The sequence below is a fragment of the Hyla sarda genome, chromosome 2, assembly GCF_029499605.1.
Source record: "Hyla sarda isolate aHylSar1 chromosome 2, aHylSar1.hap1, whole genome shotgun sequence".
Taxonomy (NCBI): domain Eukaryota; kingdom Metazoa; phylum Chordata; class Amphibia; order Anura; family Hylidae; genus Hyla; species Hyla sarda.
In genome coordinates, this window is record NC_079190.1 from 119,086,185 (window position 1) to 119,104,263 (window position 18,079).

An 18,079-nucleotide genomic window follows, 5' to 3' on the forward strand; every position below is an offset into this window, starting at 1 on the left:
TTTCCAAAACGCTTCAGCTGCTGCAAAATAACTCCCAGTATTGCCGGAGAGCCATTGACTGTCCAGGCATCTTGGGAGTTTTTCAACAGATGGAGGCATCCTGTTTGGGGAAAACTGATGTGCAGTATTTTTGGCAGAAGAGGCAAGTGTAACGCTTGCATCCGGGTACACCCCTATGAAAATCCCTAATTTAGCCCTCAAATGCACATGGCACTCTATTACTTCAGAGCCCTGTCGTATTTCAAGCAACCGTTTAGGGCCACACATGGGGTATCTCCGTACTCGGGAGAAATTACGCTACAAATTTTTGGTGGCATTTACCCCTTATGAAAAGGTAAAGTTGTGGTCTACACCAGCATGTGTAACGTTAGTGTAAATTTTTATGAATTTTTTTTACACGAACATGCTGGTGTTGCCCCCGTACTTTTTCATTTTTATAAGGGGTAAAAGGAAGAAAGACCCCCAAAATTAACACCATTTATCCCAAGTACGGAAATACCCCATATGTGGATGTAAAATGCTTTGCGAGGCGCACAACATGGCTCAGGAATGATAGCGCACTATATACATTTGAGGCCTAAACTGGTGATTTGCACAGGAGGGGGTGCTGGTTAAAGCGGTTCTGACATAAACGCAAAAAAATAAATACCCACATGTGACCATTTTGGAAACTAAACCCCCTCACGGAACATAACGAGGTATAGTGAGCCTTAATACCCCACATGTGACTTACAGATTTTTGGAACAGTGGTCCTTGAAAAACAAAAATGTAATTTTTCATTTGCACAGCCCACTGTTACAAAGATCTGCCAAACGCCAATGGGGTGTAAATGCTCACTGGGTGTAGTTTTATAAATAGTGTGCCATGTGGGGTGTTTTTTTTTGCTGTTCTGCCACCATGGGGGCTTCCTAAATGAGACATGCCCCCCAACAACCATTTCAGCAAAACTCGCTTTCCAAAAGCCCATTGTCGCTCCTTCCCTTCTGAGCCCTGTAGTGCGCCCACAGAGCACTTTACATCCACATATGATATATTTCTTTACTCAAGAGAAATGGTGTTTAAAATTTTGGGGGACATTTTCGCCTATTACCTCTTGTGAAAATGAAAAATTTGGGGTAACATAAGCATTTTAATGAAAAAAATAAAAATGTTCATTTTCACGTCCAACTTTATTGAAAATTCGTCAAACACCTGTGGGGTGTTAAGGCTCACTGTACCACTTGTTACAATCCTTGAGGGGTGTATATGAAAATGTCACAAAAAATCTCTCTGAATCAAATTCATAAGTACAAGCATCCCAGAGTTATTAATCAGATGTGCAAAAAATGCTCTGGTCCTTCGGGTCAAAATGGGATCGGTCACCAAGGGGTTAAGATCCATGAGGGAGATTTATTAAAACCTGTTAGAGGGAGTGTGGTGCAATCGCCCATAGAAACCATATTGGTTCATTCATTTTTTTTTTTATTTTTTTTTTGAGGCCTTTTAAGAAATAAAAGCAGCAATCTGGTTTCTATGGGCAACTGCACCACTCTACCTCTACACAGGTTTTTAATATCCTGCTATGTTTCATAAGTTTCTGAAAACATATCCCTCAAAAACTGTCAAAACTGTATGTAATTAATGGTATGCTCAATATGTTTCCATAGACAACAATGTTGTAAAAACTGTATACGTTTTTTTATAAAGGACACAAAACCCTTAGTAAACAGAAAAACAGAACACAACCGGACACCAAACCTTGGTTGACTGCAGTTTTGTGCTCAGCAAAAAAACGCACAAAACCATTCAAGTACAAAAACTTACACAACCGGATACATCTTGTTGTGTACGTTATTGTATGGGAGGTCAATGTATAAAGTTTGCTACTGTGATGTGAATGCACCCTAATAGTTGTCAATAAAATACGTTAAATTCCTCTTGTTGCAGATCAAAGGCAGACATCCCCAGCACAACATCGTGGAAGAAATGATGATGATCGAGAAGAAAGGAGAGATGAGCGAAGAGTAGACCGATCAGATGATAGGAGAGATGACAGGGCTAGAGAACGTGAAAGGGAGCGAGAGAGAGAACGTGAAAGAGAGCGAGAAAAGGAACGCGAGTCTGAAAGAGAGAGGGCTCGTGAGCGGGAGAGAGAAAAAGAAAGGGAGCGAGAGCGTGAAAGAGAGAGAGAAAGGGAAAGAGAGCGAGAGGAGCGTGAAAGAGAGAGAGAGCGCGAAAGGGAACGAGAACGGAACCATGAAAGGGAAAGGGAGCGTGAACGAGGCAGGGACAGAGAAAGAGAGCGACCTAGAGATTGGGAAGAAAAAGATAAAGGAAGAGAAGATCGCAGAGACAAACGGGATGATGTCCGGGATGAAAAAAAAGAGCCGCATGATGATCGAAAAGCTAAGTGAGTATTATGCCTCATTGCCAAGTGACGAATCTACTTAAAGTATATTTTTTTTTTATCTAAAAGGGTTGTCTGGTTTAGAGAAAATTATCTCTTTTTAGGGAATACTGCATTAACAACCTCCTTTTATACTGAAGAGTATGCAGCTACTGGGGAATCTGGCAAGTCATAAATCATTGTCAAGAGATACACACATGAAAAGTCTGGAGCTGGGATAGTATACTCAATGTCAATGAAACTATACTAACCCGGTGTATTGCCCTAAAGAACAACTAAATACATATTGGCCCTGATTTACTATTGTAATCCCGACCTGTTTTGTCGGGCTGTGGCGCATTTGTCTGTGCCACATTTTGCACCTAAAATTTTTTATAAAACCTGACCAACTCTCTATTTTACAAAGGACAACCAAACAAATAATGTCCCCGACATTTTCGAAAAATCCCAGCATATGTACTAATTTAGAATAGAGGTGAAGATCGGCACGTGCACAACTAGAAGAGTGTGTACAACCTGGGAAGGGATCCGCTAAGCTAGAAATCTGTATCTCACACCTCTGGTGGTGCTAAGTCCGTACAAAGTAAATCGCAAACGAAAGAAAGCAGACTGCACTCGCCATGCGTAGTGTGGCTTTATTGCGGCAGTAGTACCATGCATGCCCCATGAACTCTCACCTCTGCCTGCTGAAGATGTCTTTGTTTTATCTGCCGCCATAAAGCCACACTACACACGGTGAGTCTTTCGTTTGATATTTACTAATGTTTCCACATAAAATGTAGTGAATTTGAACTATGGGAAACTCCACATCTCAGCAGTTGTAACATAAAAGCAAAACGTAGGGAAACATTAGTAAATACAGTGGAATAATACCTGTTGGGTATCAAAACCCACAAAGAACACTCCACTCTAAGTAAATCAGGGCCATTGGCTCAGACCCATCAGGGGAGATTGTGGGTATCTTGCACAGCTATTACAATCTGTGTTAGGGTGCATTCACACCGCAAATCGTTAATACGACCACAGCTCATTCATTTGAATGAGCCAACCAGACTTTGGTCGGCTAATTTTTGCCCCGTATCCGGTTTTGTGACCGGAGTGAAAACCGTAGTATACCACGGTTTTCGGTCTGGTCACAAAACCGGATATGGGGCTAAAATGAGCCGACCAAAGTCCCTAAATGACTCCGTCCGGCGGATTCAAATGAGTGAGATGCTGGCCGGTTCCAGCTGGGGAACGGGAGTGCCCGGTTTTAACTTCTCCCAGCAGGATCCGGTGACCACCGTATAAACGAATCGTGGTGTGAATGCACCTTTTAAGTAGCCTGGCCATTATAGTCTGAGATGAAAATAGCTCTTTAACAAATGCACTGACTGCCTCAGTTACTCAGGCTCTGGGCAAGAAGCAAAAATTTACCTTACATTGTTTTATGCTCAGTGACCAGTAAAATAAAAGCTTTTCTCATTCGGCTCCATTGGGGGACACAAGGAGACCTTGGGTATATGCTGCTGTCACTAGGAGGCTTGACACTAGGCAACAAAAAACTCGTCCCTTCCCAGCAGAATATACCCTGCCTACACACTCTGATCTATCAGTTTTAGCTTAGTGTCTGTAGGAGGCAGACACAGGTCTGGAGTTCTCCAGACCTGGTCGTTTATTTTCTTTATTTTTTAGTTTAGGGTCATGTATTTAGATTTTTCTCTCCCTTTTTATTTCTCTCTCTCTTTTTAGATGGGGGCTCAGGAGCAATGGCGCTCACTGTTTCCCCATTTGAAAAGAAGGGGCACAGGCATAGTTATGCACGGTCAACCCCTTCTTGCCACCAGTCAGCGCCAGCGGTTGCACTTTTGGGTCCAGGTCCCCCTACCTACCCTGCTCGTCTCACTGTCTCAGCCCGGCATGATGCAGGCGTATAATAGCTGGCCGAAGACTTCAGTAGGTACTTTTCTCGGGACAAGGTTGAGTATTCCTTCTCTTTTCCTTCCCTCCCCCCTTCCCTCTCTTTTTCCTTTGTTTATAGCCTTTTTTCAGGATTGTCAACCTCTGTAGCCCCCCTGTTTTGGGCCCACTCCTTTTTATTCTTTCTAAGGGCAATTCCTGCTTGGCCATTCTGAACATAGGGGACATGTGCAGGGGTGCTTTGGACATGGTTAATACTATTTTCACTGGGCTTCTGCTTCGGCCGTCTCCCCAGAGAGGTGACCGGAGCGCCGGGGGGTTTATCTCCTGTCGGCCGTGCTTCATGCGCACGGCCGGCAGACTTTTCCCTTCTCTGGACGCACTCCTGGTAAAGCGCCCAGAGCGCAGGGGGTATTAATTGAAGCTGCGGCCTAATTGTGGCAGTTTGCTCTGCCCACTCCCCGCCGGCCGGCTTTTTGGCGGGGAGTGGGCGGGGTCACTATCTTTATCAGTGCGATGCGTGCGCTGCATGGGCCGTTTTTGTCCAGTGAGGGCCTTGGCTATTCCTGGCTCTGCCCCCATCCTTTCGCTCTCTTGCTCTCTCTCGCTCCCTCTCTCTCCTCGTGGGTCGGCTCTTTTTGTTACTCCTATTTCTGAACCCAGACTCCCAACCCCCTGCCAGACAGGTCACTACGACCCTGGTCACCTATTACGCTTTTGTGGGTTGTAAAACTAAAATGCCTGGTGGTTCTGCTGAACCCACCTGTCCTGCTTGCATCACTGCGTGCCCCGGTCCCCCTGGTCCTTCATCCCAGGACGTTCCCCCCCCCCCCCCCCCCCCACAGAATAAGTTTCCTCCCTCTGTCGAACTCCGACCTGGCGCATGTTTCCCATTCCATGGTGACTGCATTGGAGAGGTCTTCCTTACTACAGATCTCCAGAGAGGCTCACTCACCATCCCCATCATTAATTTGGGCGATCTCACAAACTCCCTAGGGCAGTGATGACGAACCTATGGCACGCGTGCAATAGGTGGCATGCCAAGCCCGCTCTGTGGGCACGCGGCCATAGTTCGCCATGGATGCCTTTATGAAGCGCTCTGCAGGCACCAGACTCCCGCTATGCTCAGGGCCGGCGTTAAGGCCCGAAATATCATTAAAAACGCAGGGGCCACCGGGAGGTAGCGCACGCAGGGACGTCACTGACGTCCCGTGCGTGCGCCCATAGAAACGGAGGAGCGGAGCATTGAGGAGGAGGATGCGCACTGGCCGGCATGGTAAGTTACCAGCTACACTTCAGATTCGGTGCTCCGACCACCGCTCGTCCAGTCCTGGGATCTACTGCTATGGCCTATAGGCCACAGCAGTAGGTTGTGACCCCTGACCGGAGGAGCGGTGGACGGAGCACTGTGAGGCAGTACACAGACATACAGCCTCCAGCCATACACTGTATATGGCTGAAGGCTGTATGTCTGTGGGGGAACTATACTGCCAACCTAATGTGGGGGAACATACTGCCAACCTAATGTGGGGGAACATAATTCCAACCTAATGTGGGGGAGCATAATTCCAACCTAATGTGGGGGAACATAATTCCAACCTAATGTGGGGGAACATACTGCCAACTTAATGTGGGGGAACATACTGCCAACCTAATGTGCTGGAACATAGTGCCAACTTAATGTGAGGAACATAGTGCCAACCTAATGTGGGGGAACATAGTGCCAACCTAATGTGGGGGAACATAGTGCCAACCTAATGTGGGGGAACATAGTGCCAACCTAATGTGGGGGAACATAGTGCCAACCTAATGTGGGGGAACATAGTGCCAACCTAATGTGGGGGAACATAGTGCCAACCTAATGTGGGGGAACATAGTGCCAACCTAATGTGGGGGAACATAGTGCCAACCTGATGTGGGAGAACATAGTGCCAACCTGATGTGGGAGAACATAGTGCCAGCCTAATGTGGGAAGAAAGAGATATAAAAAGAAAAAAGGAGGGCCGTTACTCGTATAATCCTGCGAGTTTCCGGGAAATGTCTTGGAGACTCACCTAATGTATGCAGGTAACGATCGCGTAACCCCTGGCAACGGGGTTGTCTTTTGGGAATGGCAGGCCGAAGGAGCTTAACCGGAGACTCTGGCAGGAGGTCCGGTGAACAAAATGGTCAGAAAAGAAAAAAAGGGTCTCCAAACAGAGGCACTATTCCATAAGACAAGTAAAGTTTCAAATGAATTAAATAAAATGAATGGATGACTCAATAAATTAAGCAGAACTTATACTTTATTTGTATGAAAGTAGTCTGCATGTACATCCATGGGTAAGGCAAGATGAGTTTCGGGTAGAATATTACCCTTTCTCAATTGCAGATGTATCTGCTAATGTGGGGGAACATAGTGGCAGCCTAATGTGGGGGAACATAGTGACAGCCTACGTTGTTTTTTCTAAACTTAAACCTCAGCATTCTGATTTAATTGCTGTGCTGGCACTTTGAGGGAAAAAAAGTTGGCGTGCATTACGGTTGGGCACTTGGGCTCAAAAAGGTTCGCCATCACTGCCCTAGGGTGTTCCTCTCTGGAATCCGGAACTCGGGACAGGCGTTCTCATAGATCTCGCTCTTCCTCCCTGGCCACCAGGAAAAACCTCTGTTCTAAGGGTCGCTCTCCTGGTCGCCATCCTAGGTCTCCAGGTCTGCGTGTCAGGTCCGTTTGGCCTCCATCTAAGGCAGCCTCGACCCGCTCCCACTCTCCTTCAGAGCTGGAAGATGAGGCATCAGGTTCTGCCTCTGATCCAGAGGACCGAACCAGCGCCCCCAACATGGTAGACAGCTTGGTCTCTGCCATCAGGGACAACTTCCACCTAGAGGACCCTGGAACTTCGGACCTAGCTCCAGAAGTTTCCTTTCACTGCTCCTGTTGCACTTCTCAGGTTTTCAGCTCTCACAGCTGCATTTGACACCTTACTGGAAACAGCATGGAAGCATCCAGACAAATTCTTTCAAGGGATTATGAAGGTTCAGGTGCAGTTTCCCTTTGCCCAGGACCTCATTGCGAAATGGATATCTCCACCGGCTGTGGATCCTCCGGTTTCCCATCTGTTGAAAGCGACTACTCTACCTTTGGCGGATTCGGCATCCTTTAAGGACCCGGTGGACAAGAGGATTGAAAATCTGGCCAAATTCACCTTTGAAGCGGCAGGTTCCTCTTTGCTTCCTGCCTTCGCTTCCTGCCTTCGCTTCTGCTTGGGTGTCCAAAGCCCTTTCTGTCTGGGCTTCCCAGCTCCGCCAGGGCATTTTGTCCGGGGCACCTAGGGAAGATTTGGCGGTTCTTGCACTTCAACTCTCTGATGCTGGAGACTACTTGTGCTCTGCTTCTATGCAGTTTGCCCGTTGTACAGCTTTTGCCACAGGTAACCTAGTAGCACTTCGTCGCTCCATGTGGCTCAAGATCTGGGACGCCGATGCCGCTTCCAAGAAATCTCTCACTGAGCTTCCTTTTGCTGGGACCCAACTTTTCGGAAAACACCCTAGTCTGTGACCCCAGGCAGCTGCAGTGAGGAGAACTCTGCTCCGTGCAGCTAGAGTGCCAGCCAATAGGGAGAGAGGGGCGTGCCTGAAGCAGAGGCACTAACTAATTGGCCCCTCCTAACTGAAAATCACGCCCACGGCGCTGATTGGAGGCTACTTCGCACCTCTGAAGAGCTCCGACCGCCCTGTGGGCGGAGCTATAGACTGCCGAGAAGAAGCTGTAATGGCGCCCGCTCCTTGTCCCGAGCACACGTCAGCCGCATATGCGCTCGAGGAAATTGAGCGGGCGGCCTATACGCCGGCAGAGACTGCCGGAGAAGTGAAAGTAAGCCGGCGCTGAGAGCGCCCGGCCCGTACCAGCGAGGCGACAGGAGGTAAGAGTTCCTTGTTGCCTCAAAATAAGGCTCGCCCTACTTCCCAAAGGAAGTCTTCTTCCTTTCGGTCCTTTTGGACCTTTGGTTCCAGCAAAGGGTCCGGGCAGGCGCCTTCGCGGGTCAAGAAGGCTCTCTCGTTCCCGGCGCACCTGCCTTGGAAGTCGGACTCCAACCGGTCCGGCCGTTTTGCGCCCAAATCAGGCAACCGCAAACCCACTTCTGCAGGAAATGAGGCCCCCACCCGCGTTTTTTTTCTCGGGTGGGAGGTAGTCTCTTACTTTTTCGAGACATCTGGACCTCACACATTCAGGACTCTTGGGTCAGGGACGTGGTGTCCAACGGTTACCGAATCGAATTCGCCTCCCTTCCGAGGGATCGCTTTTTTCGATCCCGGGCCCCCCGGTCGCCTTCTCTGGCGAAGCAATTTCGAGAGGCTCTCCAGTCTCTGCTTCTCCAGGGGGTTGTCGTTCCCGTTCCTCCAGGGGAACGGTTCCGGGGTTTCTATTCCAATCTTTTTGTGGTTCCCAAGAAGGACGGTTCTGTGTGACCAATCCTAGACCTCAAGCGTCTCAACCGTCATCTTCTCATCCGTCACTTCCGAATGGAATCTCTCCGTTCGGTGGTGGCATCCCTGGAACAAGGGGAGTTTTCTTCATCATTGGACATCAAGGATGCCTACCTCCATGTGCCAATATTTCCAGGCCATCATTGGTACCTCAGCTTTGCGGTTCCGGAGGGGCATTTTCAATTCGTAGCCCTCCCCTTCGGTCTGGCCATGGCTCCTCGGGTCTTTACCAAGATCCTTGCGCCAGTGATGGGCCTGTTACGGTCGAGGGGAGTCTCGGTGATACCCTACCTGGAACGACCTTTTCATCAAGGCTCCAACCAGAGCCCAGACTCTGGAGAATGTGGACGTCCCTCTCCACACTCTGGATCGTTTTGGGTGGATGGTCAACCGAGACAAGTCAGTCCTCTATCCTACCCAGTCTCTAACCTTCTTGGGACTTCGCTTCGACACGGCCTCTGCCCGAATTTGCCTCCTGCCGGACTTACGTCTGGCGCTTCTGTCGGGGCCCGCTCCCTTCGGACCAAGGGTCAGTCCCCATCCGCACTTGTATGGAAGTCCTGGGTCGGATGGTGGCAACTATGGAGGCCGTACCCTTTCCCAGTTTCATTACCGCCCCCTTCAACTGGCGATTCTCTCTCGATGGGACAGGTCTCCTCTGTCCCTCAATCGTCAGATTGTTCTCCCTCGCAGGGTCAGTCAGTCTCTGCTCTGGTGGCTCCGCTCCCCCTTCTCCAAGGGCGGTCATTTATTCCCCTTCACTGGTAGGTAGTTTCAACGGATGCCAGCCTGTCGGGCTGGGGAGACGTGTTCAGGGATTGGACGGTTCAGAGACTCTGGTCTCCCCGAGAGACCCTTCTTCCAATAAACATATTGGCGTACATAAATCGACAAGGTGGCACTCGCAGCTCGGCAGCCATGGCCGAGGTGACACAGACTCTCATCTGGGCGGAAAGCAAGTTCCGGGACCCTCAGGCTCTGGCCGTGGGCGCCCTAGTGATTCCTTGGGTGGGGTTTGCCCTACCCTATCTGTTCCCTCCCCTTCCACTCCTTCCCAGGGTTCTGAAGAAGCTCAAAACAGAGGGCGTCCCCGCCATTCTGGTAGCTCCAGATTGGCCCCGAAGGTCGTGGTACGCCGACGTAGTCAGGCTCCTGGACAACGTTCCACTGCGCCTTCTCCGTCCGGACCTGCTCTCTCAGGGTCCTCTTTGCCACCCCAATTTACAGTAGCTGCATTTGACGGCGTGGCGGTTGAGACCGTGGTTTTGAGGGCCCGCGGGTTCTCTTCCCAAGTCATTCACACCATGCTCAGGGCTATTAAGCCCTCCTCCGCAAGAATTTACCACCGTACTTGGCGGTCTTATTTTCGTTGGTGTACAGCTCAGGATTTATCCCCTGTAACCTTCTCAGTTCCCCGTCTTCTCTCCTTTTTGCAGTAGGGTTTGGAACTGGGGTTGTCTCTCAGTTCCCTTAAAGGTCAGGCTTGCTATTCTTTTCCAGCGGCCCCTGGCTTCTAATTCTCATGTCTGGACCTTCCTTCAAGGAGTGGCGCATGCTGTTCCACCTTATCGGTCACCCTCTCCCTCTTGGGACTTGAATTTGGTTCTGGGTGCCCTCCAGGGTGAACTCTTTGAGCCCCTTAGAGAGGGGTCTCTCCGCCTCCTATCTTGGAAAGTGGTGTTTCTTGTTGCTATCACCTCCATCCAGAGGGTGTCTGAATTGGCAGCTCTCTCCTGCCCTTCTCCGTTTCTGGTGATCCACTAGGACAAGGTTGTTTTCTGGCCAGATCCTTCCTTTTTGCCTAAGGTGGTTTCGGCCTTTCATCTCAATAAGGACATTGTCCTCCCATCTTTTTGTCCTGCTCATTCTCATCTTAAGGAGCGCTTACTACACAAGCTGGATGTAGTTCGGGCTGTTCGGTCTTATCTCTCCTTCACTTTTTCCTTTCGTCAGTGTGATTCCTTTTTTGTCCTTACGCAAGGTCGTCGTAAGGGAAAACCTGCTTCCAAGACCACCATTTCTCGGTGGATTCTGTCCGCCATTTCAGAAGCCTATCGCTGTAAGGGGAAGGTTCCTCCTTTCAGGGTTGTGGCTCATTCTACCTGTTCTGTTGGGGCATCCTAGGCACTCCAGAATAGAGCCTCGGCATTGCAGATTTGCAAGCCGGCTACCTGGTAGTCTTTGCACACTTTCTCGAGGTTCTACCGAGTTCATACCTTCGCATCGGCTGATGCTAGTCTGGGTCGTAAAGTGTTGCCGGCGGCAGTGGTTCGGCCGTCTGCCTGACTATCTGCCCACCCAAGGGACGCCTTTGGTACGTCCCACGGTCTGTGTCCCCCAATGGAGCCGATAGAGAAAAGGACATTTTTGTTTACTTACCTTAAAATCTCTTTCTCGGAGGATCCATTGGGGACACAGCTCCCGCCCTTTTTGGGGTTCCCTTTGGTTCACTGTCTGAGGGTGTGTTCAGTTATGTTTTTTTCTTCTGGTTCTCGGACAGTTTTTTTTTTTTTTCTTTGACCTGTTGGTCTACTCCTATTGCTCTGGAACTTAAACTGATTAGCTCAGGGCCTGAAGGCAGGTATATCCTGCTGGGAGGAGACGACTTTTTTTTTATTACCATAGTGTCACACCTCCTAGAGACAGCAGCATACACCCACCGTCTGTGTCCTCCAATGGATCATCCGAGAAAGAGATTTTACGGTAAGTAAACAAAAATCTCCTTATTAGTAATAAGTTGCTCCCAGATGTAGATTAGTTTGTTTACTGCTATGGTAATATTTGTTGATAATATTCAATCAATCTAATATTTATTCTGGTACATGGCTACAGCTAATGCTTGTGCTAATAAATGGTGCCCCAATCAGGGGTGAAATAACAGACAAGGATACTTGAAAAGACTCTGGGCCAATACATTGTAGAGCCTGGGAAGTCTCTTACATGGCCACGATCCAAGCATAAATCAAGTGCCTAAGAAAATTTGTAATATATTTTATCAGAGAAAAATGCCTGACACACTCCTCTCCTCCCTCTGCCCCCTAATAGGGTTATTCATTCTTAGTTCATTGCAAAATCCATCCTAAGAAATTAGATGTATTAAAGGGATGAGGCAATATGCTGCCCCAAGAAATATAAATTATTATTATTATAGAAATCTATGAAGAGCGACGAAGGGGAAGGTTGAAGAGATGCAGTGGGAGATGGAGATACACAGGTGTAGAGATACTGCAGGCTCTCTTGAAATGTTTTACTGTGTTACCTCAGCACTTGATTCACCTTCAGAAGCAGCATGAAGGATATCATACAGATAAATAAATGGGCAGCGATGCTCGGGTGAGCACTGCTTCCCTCCTCAGTCCTAGCTAGGCTTTAACTTCAGAGACGTTCCCCTTAGGGGATCTACGCAGGGCACAGGTGGTTATTTTGATGTTGGTGACTAGTGCACTATACTATATTTGGGCATCTGTGACAAGCACTAATTTCTGTGTATATTACCTTTTTGCAAGGTTTATATATGCTGATCTTTAAACCTTGGGCCTTATTAAATATTTTTTCTTTTACCTTCAGGAAGCGACATAGAAATGAAAACAGTCCCAGCCCACGTCAGTCCCCAAAACGACGCAGAGAGCATTCCCCAGACAGCGATGCCTATAACAGTGCTGATGAGAAGAGTAAGAATTAATATTTTCTGGCAACATTATTTCAGTATTGTTTTCTAATAATGTAAAACCGACTGCCTTGATGATGACATAATGAATATATGAAAGTAAGCAGGCTGTGTGAAAGCCAGCAGCTATAATCTATAGAGAGGTCATTTATCAATTTTGCCTTCAGGCGTGTTATACATAGCGGTTTTCTTTTGGGATTTTTTTTTTGATCTTATGTCAATAGATGTTCATGTAATGAATATCCAATTATTCATATAAACATAGCATACTTTTTTCAAACAATTAAGATTTTTAGAAGCCATCCATTTTTACAAATGTTTATAATTTATGCTCCTCAAACTGTTATGCTATGTCCACCTGTTTTTTTTTTCTCGGTCGGCTCCATTTTGGGACACAGAGACTGTGGAGTATATCTTGCTGACACTAGACATACAAAAGAACGTCGGGCCCTCCTGGCAGGATATACCTTGCCCACTGACACTGAGCTAATCAGTTTTAGCTTAGTGTCAGTAGGATGCAGACACAGGTCTGGAGTTAACCAGACCTGGTCGTCTTTTTTTTTAATTTTATAGCTAGGGCCTGTTTGTAGCTTTTTTAGGTGGGGGTTCAGGAGCATGGTACTACCTGTTCCCCCATATGCGGGCGTATGCACCGTTAACCCCTTCCCGCCAACTGCCAGCGCCTGGGGTTGAACCTTTGGTCCGAGTCCCCCTACCTTCCCTGCTCGTCCCTCTGTCTCAGCCTAACATGATGCAGGTGACCATAGCTGGCTGAAGACATCTTAGGTAAGTATGGAGGATTAGGGTGAGTGTGTCCCTCTCCTTTCTCAGGCCCTCCTTCTCCCCAGATCAGTGGCTTCGGCCTTGGAGTGGTCGTCCCTGCGCACGAACCCCAGGGAGTTCTGCTCAGTCTTTCCTGACTCCACTCCCAGCGCTCACAAGCACCCTATAGTAACTTCGCCAGGCTCTTCTCCAGAGTCGCGTGTTCGGGATAGACTTTCTTCCCGTAGGTCACACTCATCTTCACCAGCTCACCGGCAGCGCCCCCCACTCTAGGGACTGCTCCCCCGGTGACCATCCCAGGTCCCCTACTCCTCGTTCTAGGTCTGACACGCCCCAGTCTAAGGCTACCACCACACGCTCCCACTCTCCAGGGAAAGTAGCGGATGACTGGTTGGAATCCACCTCGGATCGTGAGGACCACTCTTTTCATCTGGATGACCCAAGAACTTCGGATCCTGATCCTGAAGTTTCTTTACGCCGTTCTCCCCCAAGGCTTTCAGTTCTCATGCTGAATTTGATGCCTTACTGGACTCGGCTTAGAAGCATCCGGACAAGCTTTTCCAGGGATCTAAGAAGATTCAAGCTCAATCCCTTTCCTCCCGATCTGGTTTCCAAGTAGACAACACCACCTGCCGTAGATCCTACCAGTCTCTCGTCTGTCCAAATCTACTACCCTGCTGCTGGCAGACGCAGCATCCTTTAAGGATCCTGCAGACAAGAAGATCGAAAACTTGGTGAAATTTTCCTTTGAAGTGGCAGGGTTGTCCTTGCTACCCACCTTCTCTCTTCGCTTCCGCTTGGGTGTCCAAGGCAGTTTCGGTTTGGGTTTCTCAGCTACAGCATGGCATCCTGTCAGACGCCCCTCGGGAGGAATTGGCAGACCTCGCTCGTCAGCTCTCTGAGCCCGGGGACTTCCTCTGTTCGGTGGCTTTGGAGTCAGCCCGATGCACGGCCTTTGCCTCGGGTAACTTGGTGGCGATTCGTAGTTCCATGTGGCCGAATTCATGGGATGCAAATGCTGCTTCGAAGAAATCTCTAACAGTTACCTTTCTCCGGTACTCGGCTCTTTAAGAAACGCCTAGTTGAAATGATTTCAGAATCTACTGGAGGTAAAAGTTCTCTGCTGCCACAGAACAAACCTCACCGCTCCCTCCCTGTCTGAAGATGGCTTCCTTTCAGCCCTTTGCTTCGGAGCGTCCTCCCAAGAAGGCGCCCTCCCACTCTTGGAAAGGCCCTTCTTTTAAGGCGCATCCTTCCTGGAAGCCTGACAAGTGTTCTGGTGGTTTTGCGGCCAAGTCCAGTAACCGTAAGCCTCCCTCCTCCTGAAGGGACACCCCCACCAGTTTCCTCTTCTCGGGTGGGAGGACGTCTCTCTTTTCCAGGATGTTTGGCTAGTGCAGGTTCAGAACTCCTGGGTCCGGGACTTCATATCTGATGGTTACAAATAGTTTGCCTCCCTTCCCCGGGATCGTTTCTTCCGATCCCCCCCTCCTCATTCTCCTTCTTTGGCGGTGGCCTTTCAGACCACTTTAAGTACCCTTCTCGCTCGGAGTGATTGTGCCAGTTCCTCCAGGGGAGCTTTTTTCATTTTTCTACTCGAATCTCTGTCATCCTCAAGAAAGAGGGCACTGCCCGCCCCATTCTGGACCTCAAGCTACTCAACCGCCATTTGCTGCTATGTCATTTTCGCATTGAGTCCCTCCGCTCCGTGGTGGCGTCCATGGATCAGGGGGAGTTCCTTTTTTCAGTGGATATCCGGGATGCCTATGCACATCCCCATTTTCCCCACCCATCAGCGTTTCCTCTGCTTCGATGTCCCTGCTGTTAACTTTCAGGTCGGGACTCTTCCTTTTGGCCTAGCAAGTCATGGCGGCAGTGATTGCCATCCTTCGAGCCCGGGGGATCTTGGTCCTTCCTTACCTGGACGATCTTTTGATCAAAGCTCCGTCCTGGTCCCAAAACTTGGAGAGCCTTCATCTCAGGGTACAGACTCTGTCTGCCTTCGGTTGGGTGATCAACCAGGAAAAGTCCAACCTGTCTTTCTCCCAGTCTTTCTGCGTCTCATTTTCGACACTGTAGCCACCCGTGTTCATCTTCCATTGGACAAGCGGCGCTTCTGTCGCCAACGTTGCCCGTCTCTTGTTTCGATTCGCTTCTGCACGGAGGTACTGGGCCGGACGGTGGCGGCCATGGAGGTTGTCCCTTTTGCCTAGTTCCGCTATTGCCCTCTCAGGCTGGCCATCTTGTCCCAGTGGGACAAGTTGTGGACAAGTGGATCAACGGATCCTTCTAACCCCCGTCACCCCCCCCCCCCCCCCCCCGTTTGTCAGCCCCTTCTGTGGTGGTCCCACTCTCCCCTCCTTCAGGGGCGGTAGTTTCTTCCCCTCCACTGACAGATTGTCACAACTGATGCGATTCTCCAGGGTTGGGGAGGTGTGTTTTAGGACCTGCTGGTCCCCTCAGGAGGCTCACCTTCCCATGAATCTTCTGGAGCTCCGTGCCATCTTTCTTTGCCTCCTCCACCGGGAGATCCTCCTACAGGGTCGTCCGGACAACGCCACTGCTGTGGCATATATCAATCCCCAGGACGGCACGCAAGTCGCTCTGTCATGGCGGAGGTCTCAAAGATTCTGCTGTGGACCGAGACTCGAGTCCCCTCCCTCTCCGTGATCCACATTCCAGGTGTGGAATTGGGAAGCAGACTTTCTCAGCCGCTCCTCCGTGGATCCGGGGGAGTGGTCTCTCCATCTGGAGCCGTTTGAGCAGATCTGCAATCTTTGGGGGACCCCGGACATGGATCTCTTCACGTCTCGCCACAAAAGACAAGTTCCTTGCTTCGTCACAAAGTCGCGAGACGCTCTGGCGGTTGTCATCCCGTGGTCGTCCTTCTGTCTCCCTTACCTCTTTCCACCTCTCCTGCCCAGGGTTCTGAGGAAACTGATGGCTCCAGACTGGCCCAGGTGTGTGTGGTACGCCGACGTAATTCGGCTGGTCGCCGATGTACCACTGCGTCTTCCAGTTTGCCCTGATCTGCTCTCCCAGGGTCCCCTCTGCCACCCCAGTTTACGGTCATTGCATTTGACAGTGTGGTGGTTGAAACTACGGTTTTGAAAGCTCAGGGGTTTTCTTCCGGGGTGATTTGCACCATGCTTCGGGCTCTGAAGCCATCCTCCGCTAGGATTTACCACCGCACTTGGTGGGCTTATTTCTCGTGGTGTGAGGCTTAGTCCGTCTCCCCAGTCGTTTTTTCCTTTCCCCGCCTTCTTGCTTTTTTGCTATCTGGTCTGGATCAGCAATTGGCACTCGGCTCTAATGGTCAAGTGTCTGCTCTTTCTATTGTTTAAGCAGCCATTGGCTTCCATTTCTCAAGTCCGCCCTTCCTGCAGGGCGTGACCCATGAGGCGCCGCCTTTCAGGTCTCCCACTCCTCCTTGGGATCTCAACTTTTGAGGGAGGCTCTGTTCAAACCTCCCCGGGATGCCTCTCTTTGCATCCTTTCGTGGAAGGTCTCCTTCCTCATCACGATTACTTCCATTAGGAGGGTCTCCGAACTGGCGGCTCACTTGTCGCTCTCCCTTCTTAGTCCTTCATCAGGACAAGGTGGTTTTTCGTCCGCCTCCCTCCTTCTTGCCCAAGGTGGTTTTCCCCTTTCACATGAACGAGGAGATTGTTCTTCCTTCATTTTGTCCGGCTCCATCCAATGCTAAGGAGCATTCCCTACATAGTCTGGACGTTGTTCGAGCTGTCCGGATCTATCCTTATGTCACCTCCTCCTTTCGGCAGGGTAACTCCTTTGTCATTCCAGAGGGTGCTCGCAAGGGTCTTCCGGCTTCCAAGGCGACCATTTTGCGGTGGATCTCTTCTTTTATTTCCTAATTGTACCGTCGTAAAGAGAAGCTCCCACCTTTTTGGGTGATGGCGCATTCCATGCGTTCCGTTGGGGATTCTTGGGCGCTCCGCAATAGGGCTTCGGCCTTGCAAGTCTGTAAGGGGGCCACTTGGTCGTCTGCACATTTCCACTAAATTCTACCAGGGGCACATGTTTGCATCAGATGACGCTGGTTTGGGTCGCAGAGTGTTGCAGGCGGCAGGGGCTCAGTCTTGTGCCTGATTCTGAGTTGGGTATTTTCCCCACCCCAGGGACTGCTTTGGTATGTCCCACGGTTTCTGTGTCCCCCAATGGAGCCAACCGAGAAAAGTAGATTAATTTTTTTATGCTTACCGTAAAATCTCTTTCTCGGAGGATCCATTGGGGGACATCACCCACCCATTGTCTTTGTTGCTATGGTTCGTTCTTCTGTCTGAGGGGTTGTTTTCAGTTCCTTTTTTGACTGGTTCCCTCGAACACCTGCTGGTTTCTTTCGCTGTTGGTCCTCTCCTACTGCTTTGAGACTAAACTGATTAGCTCAGAGTCAGTAGGTGGGCTATATCCTGCCAGGAGGGTCCGACTTTCTTTTTGTATGCCTAGTGTCATCCTCCTAGTGGCAGCAAGATATACCCCACGGTCTGTGTCCCCCAATGGATCCTCTGAGAGATTTTACGGTAAGCATAAAAAAAATCTACTTTTCTCTATCGGCTCCATTGGGGGACACAGACTGTGGGTGTATGCTGCTGTCTCTAGGAGGTGACACTATGGCAACAAGAAAGTCGGCTCCTCCATGCAGGATATACCCGCCTCCAGGCCCTGAGGTAATCAGTTTAAACTTAGTGTCTGAAGGAAGTGGACAGGGTCTGGAATATTCCAGACCAGGTCTTCTGATTTTTTGTTTTCCTAGTATAGGGACGTGTTAGTTTTTTCATTCCTTTTTCTTTCTTGTTTTCAGGTGGGGACTCAGGGACTCCGGTTCCCTGTTTCCCCATTGCGAGTAAGGGGGCAC

At 49.5% G+C, this 18,079-nt stretch overlaps 1 protein-coding gene across 7 annotated transcripts in view; it reads left to right on the top strand.

Moving 5' to 3' along the window:
• The window catches only part of ZC3H13 (zinc finger CCCH-type containing 13), a 104,784-nt gene that overhangs the window by 60,863 nt on the left and 25,842 nt on the right, over positions 1 to 18,079 (top strand). For all 7 annotated transcript variants that reach the window (XM_056555399.1, XM_056555398.1, XM_056555400.1 and 4 more), the window contains 2 exons: positions 1,928 to 2,390; positions 12,321 to 12,424. In XM_056555399.1, coding sequence (XP_056411374.1) covers positions 1,928 to 2,390; positions 12,321 to 12,424 — 567 coding nt within the window. The remainder of the gene's footprint in view (positions 1 to 1,927; positions 2,391 to 12,320; positions 12,425 to 18,079) is intronic.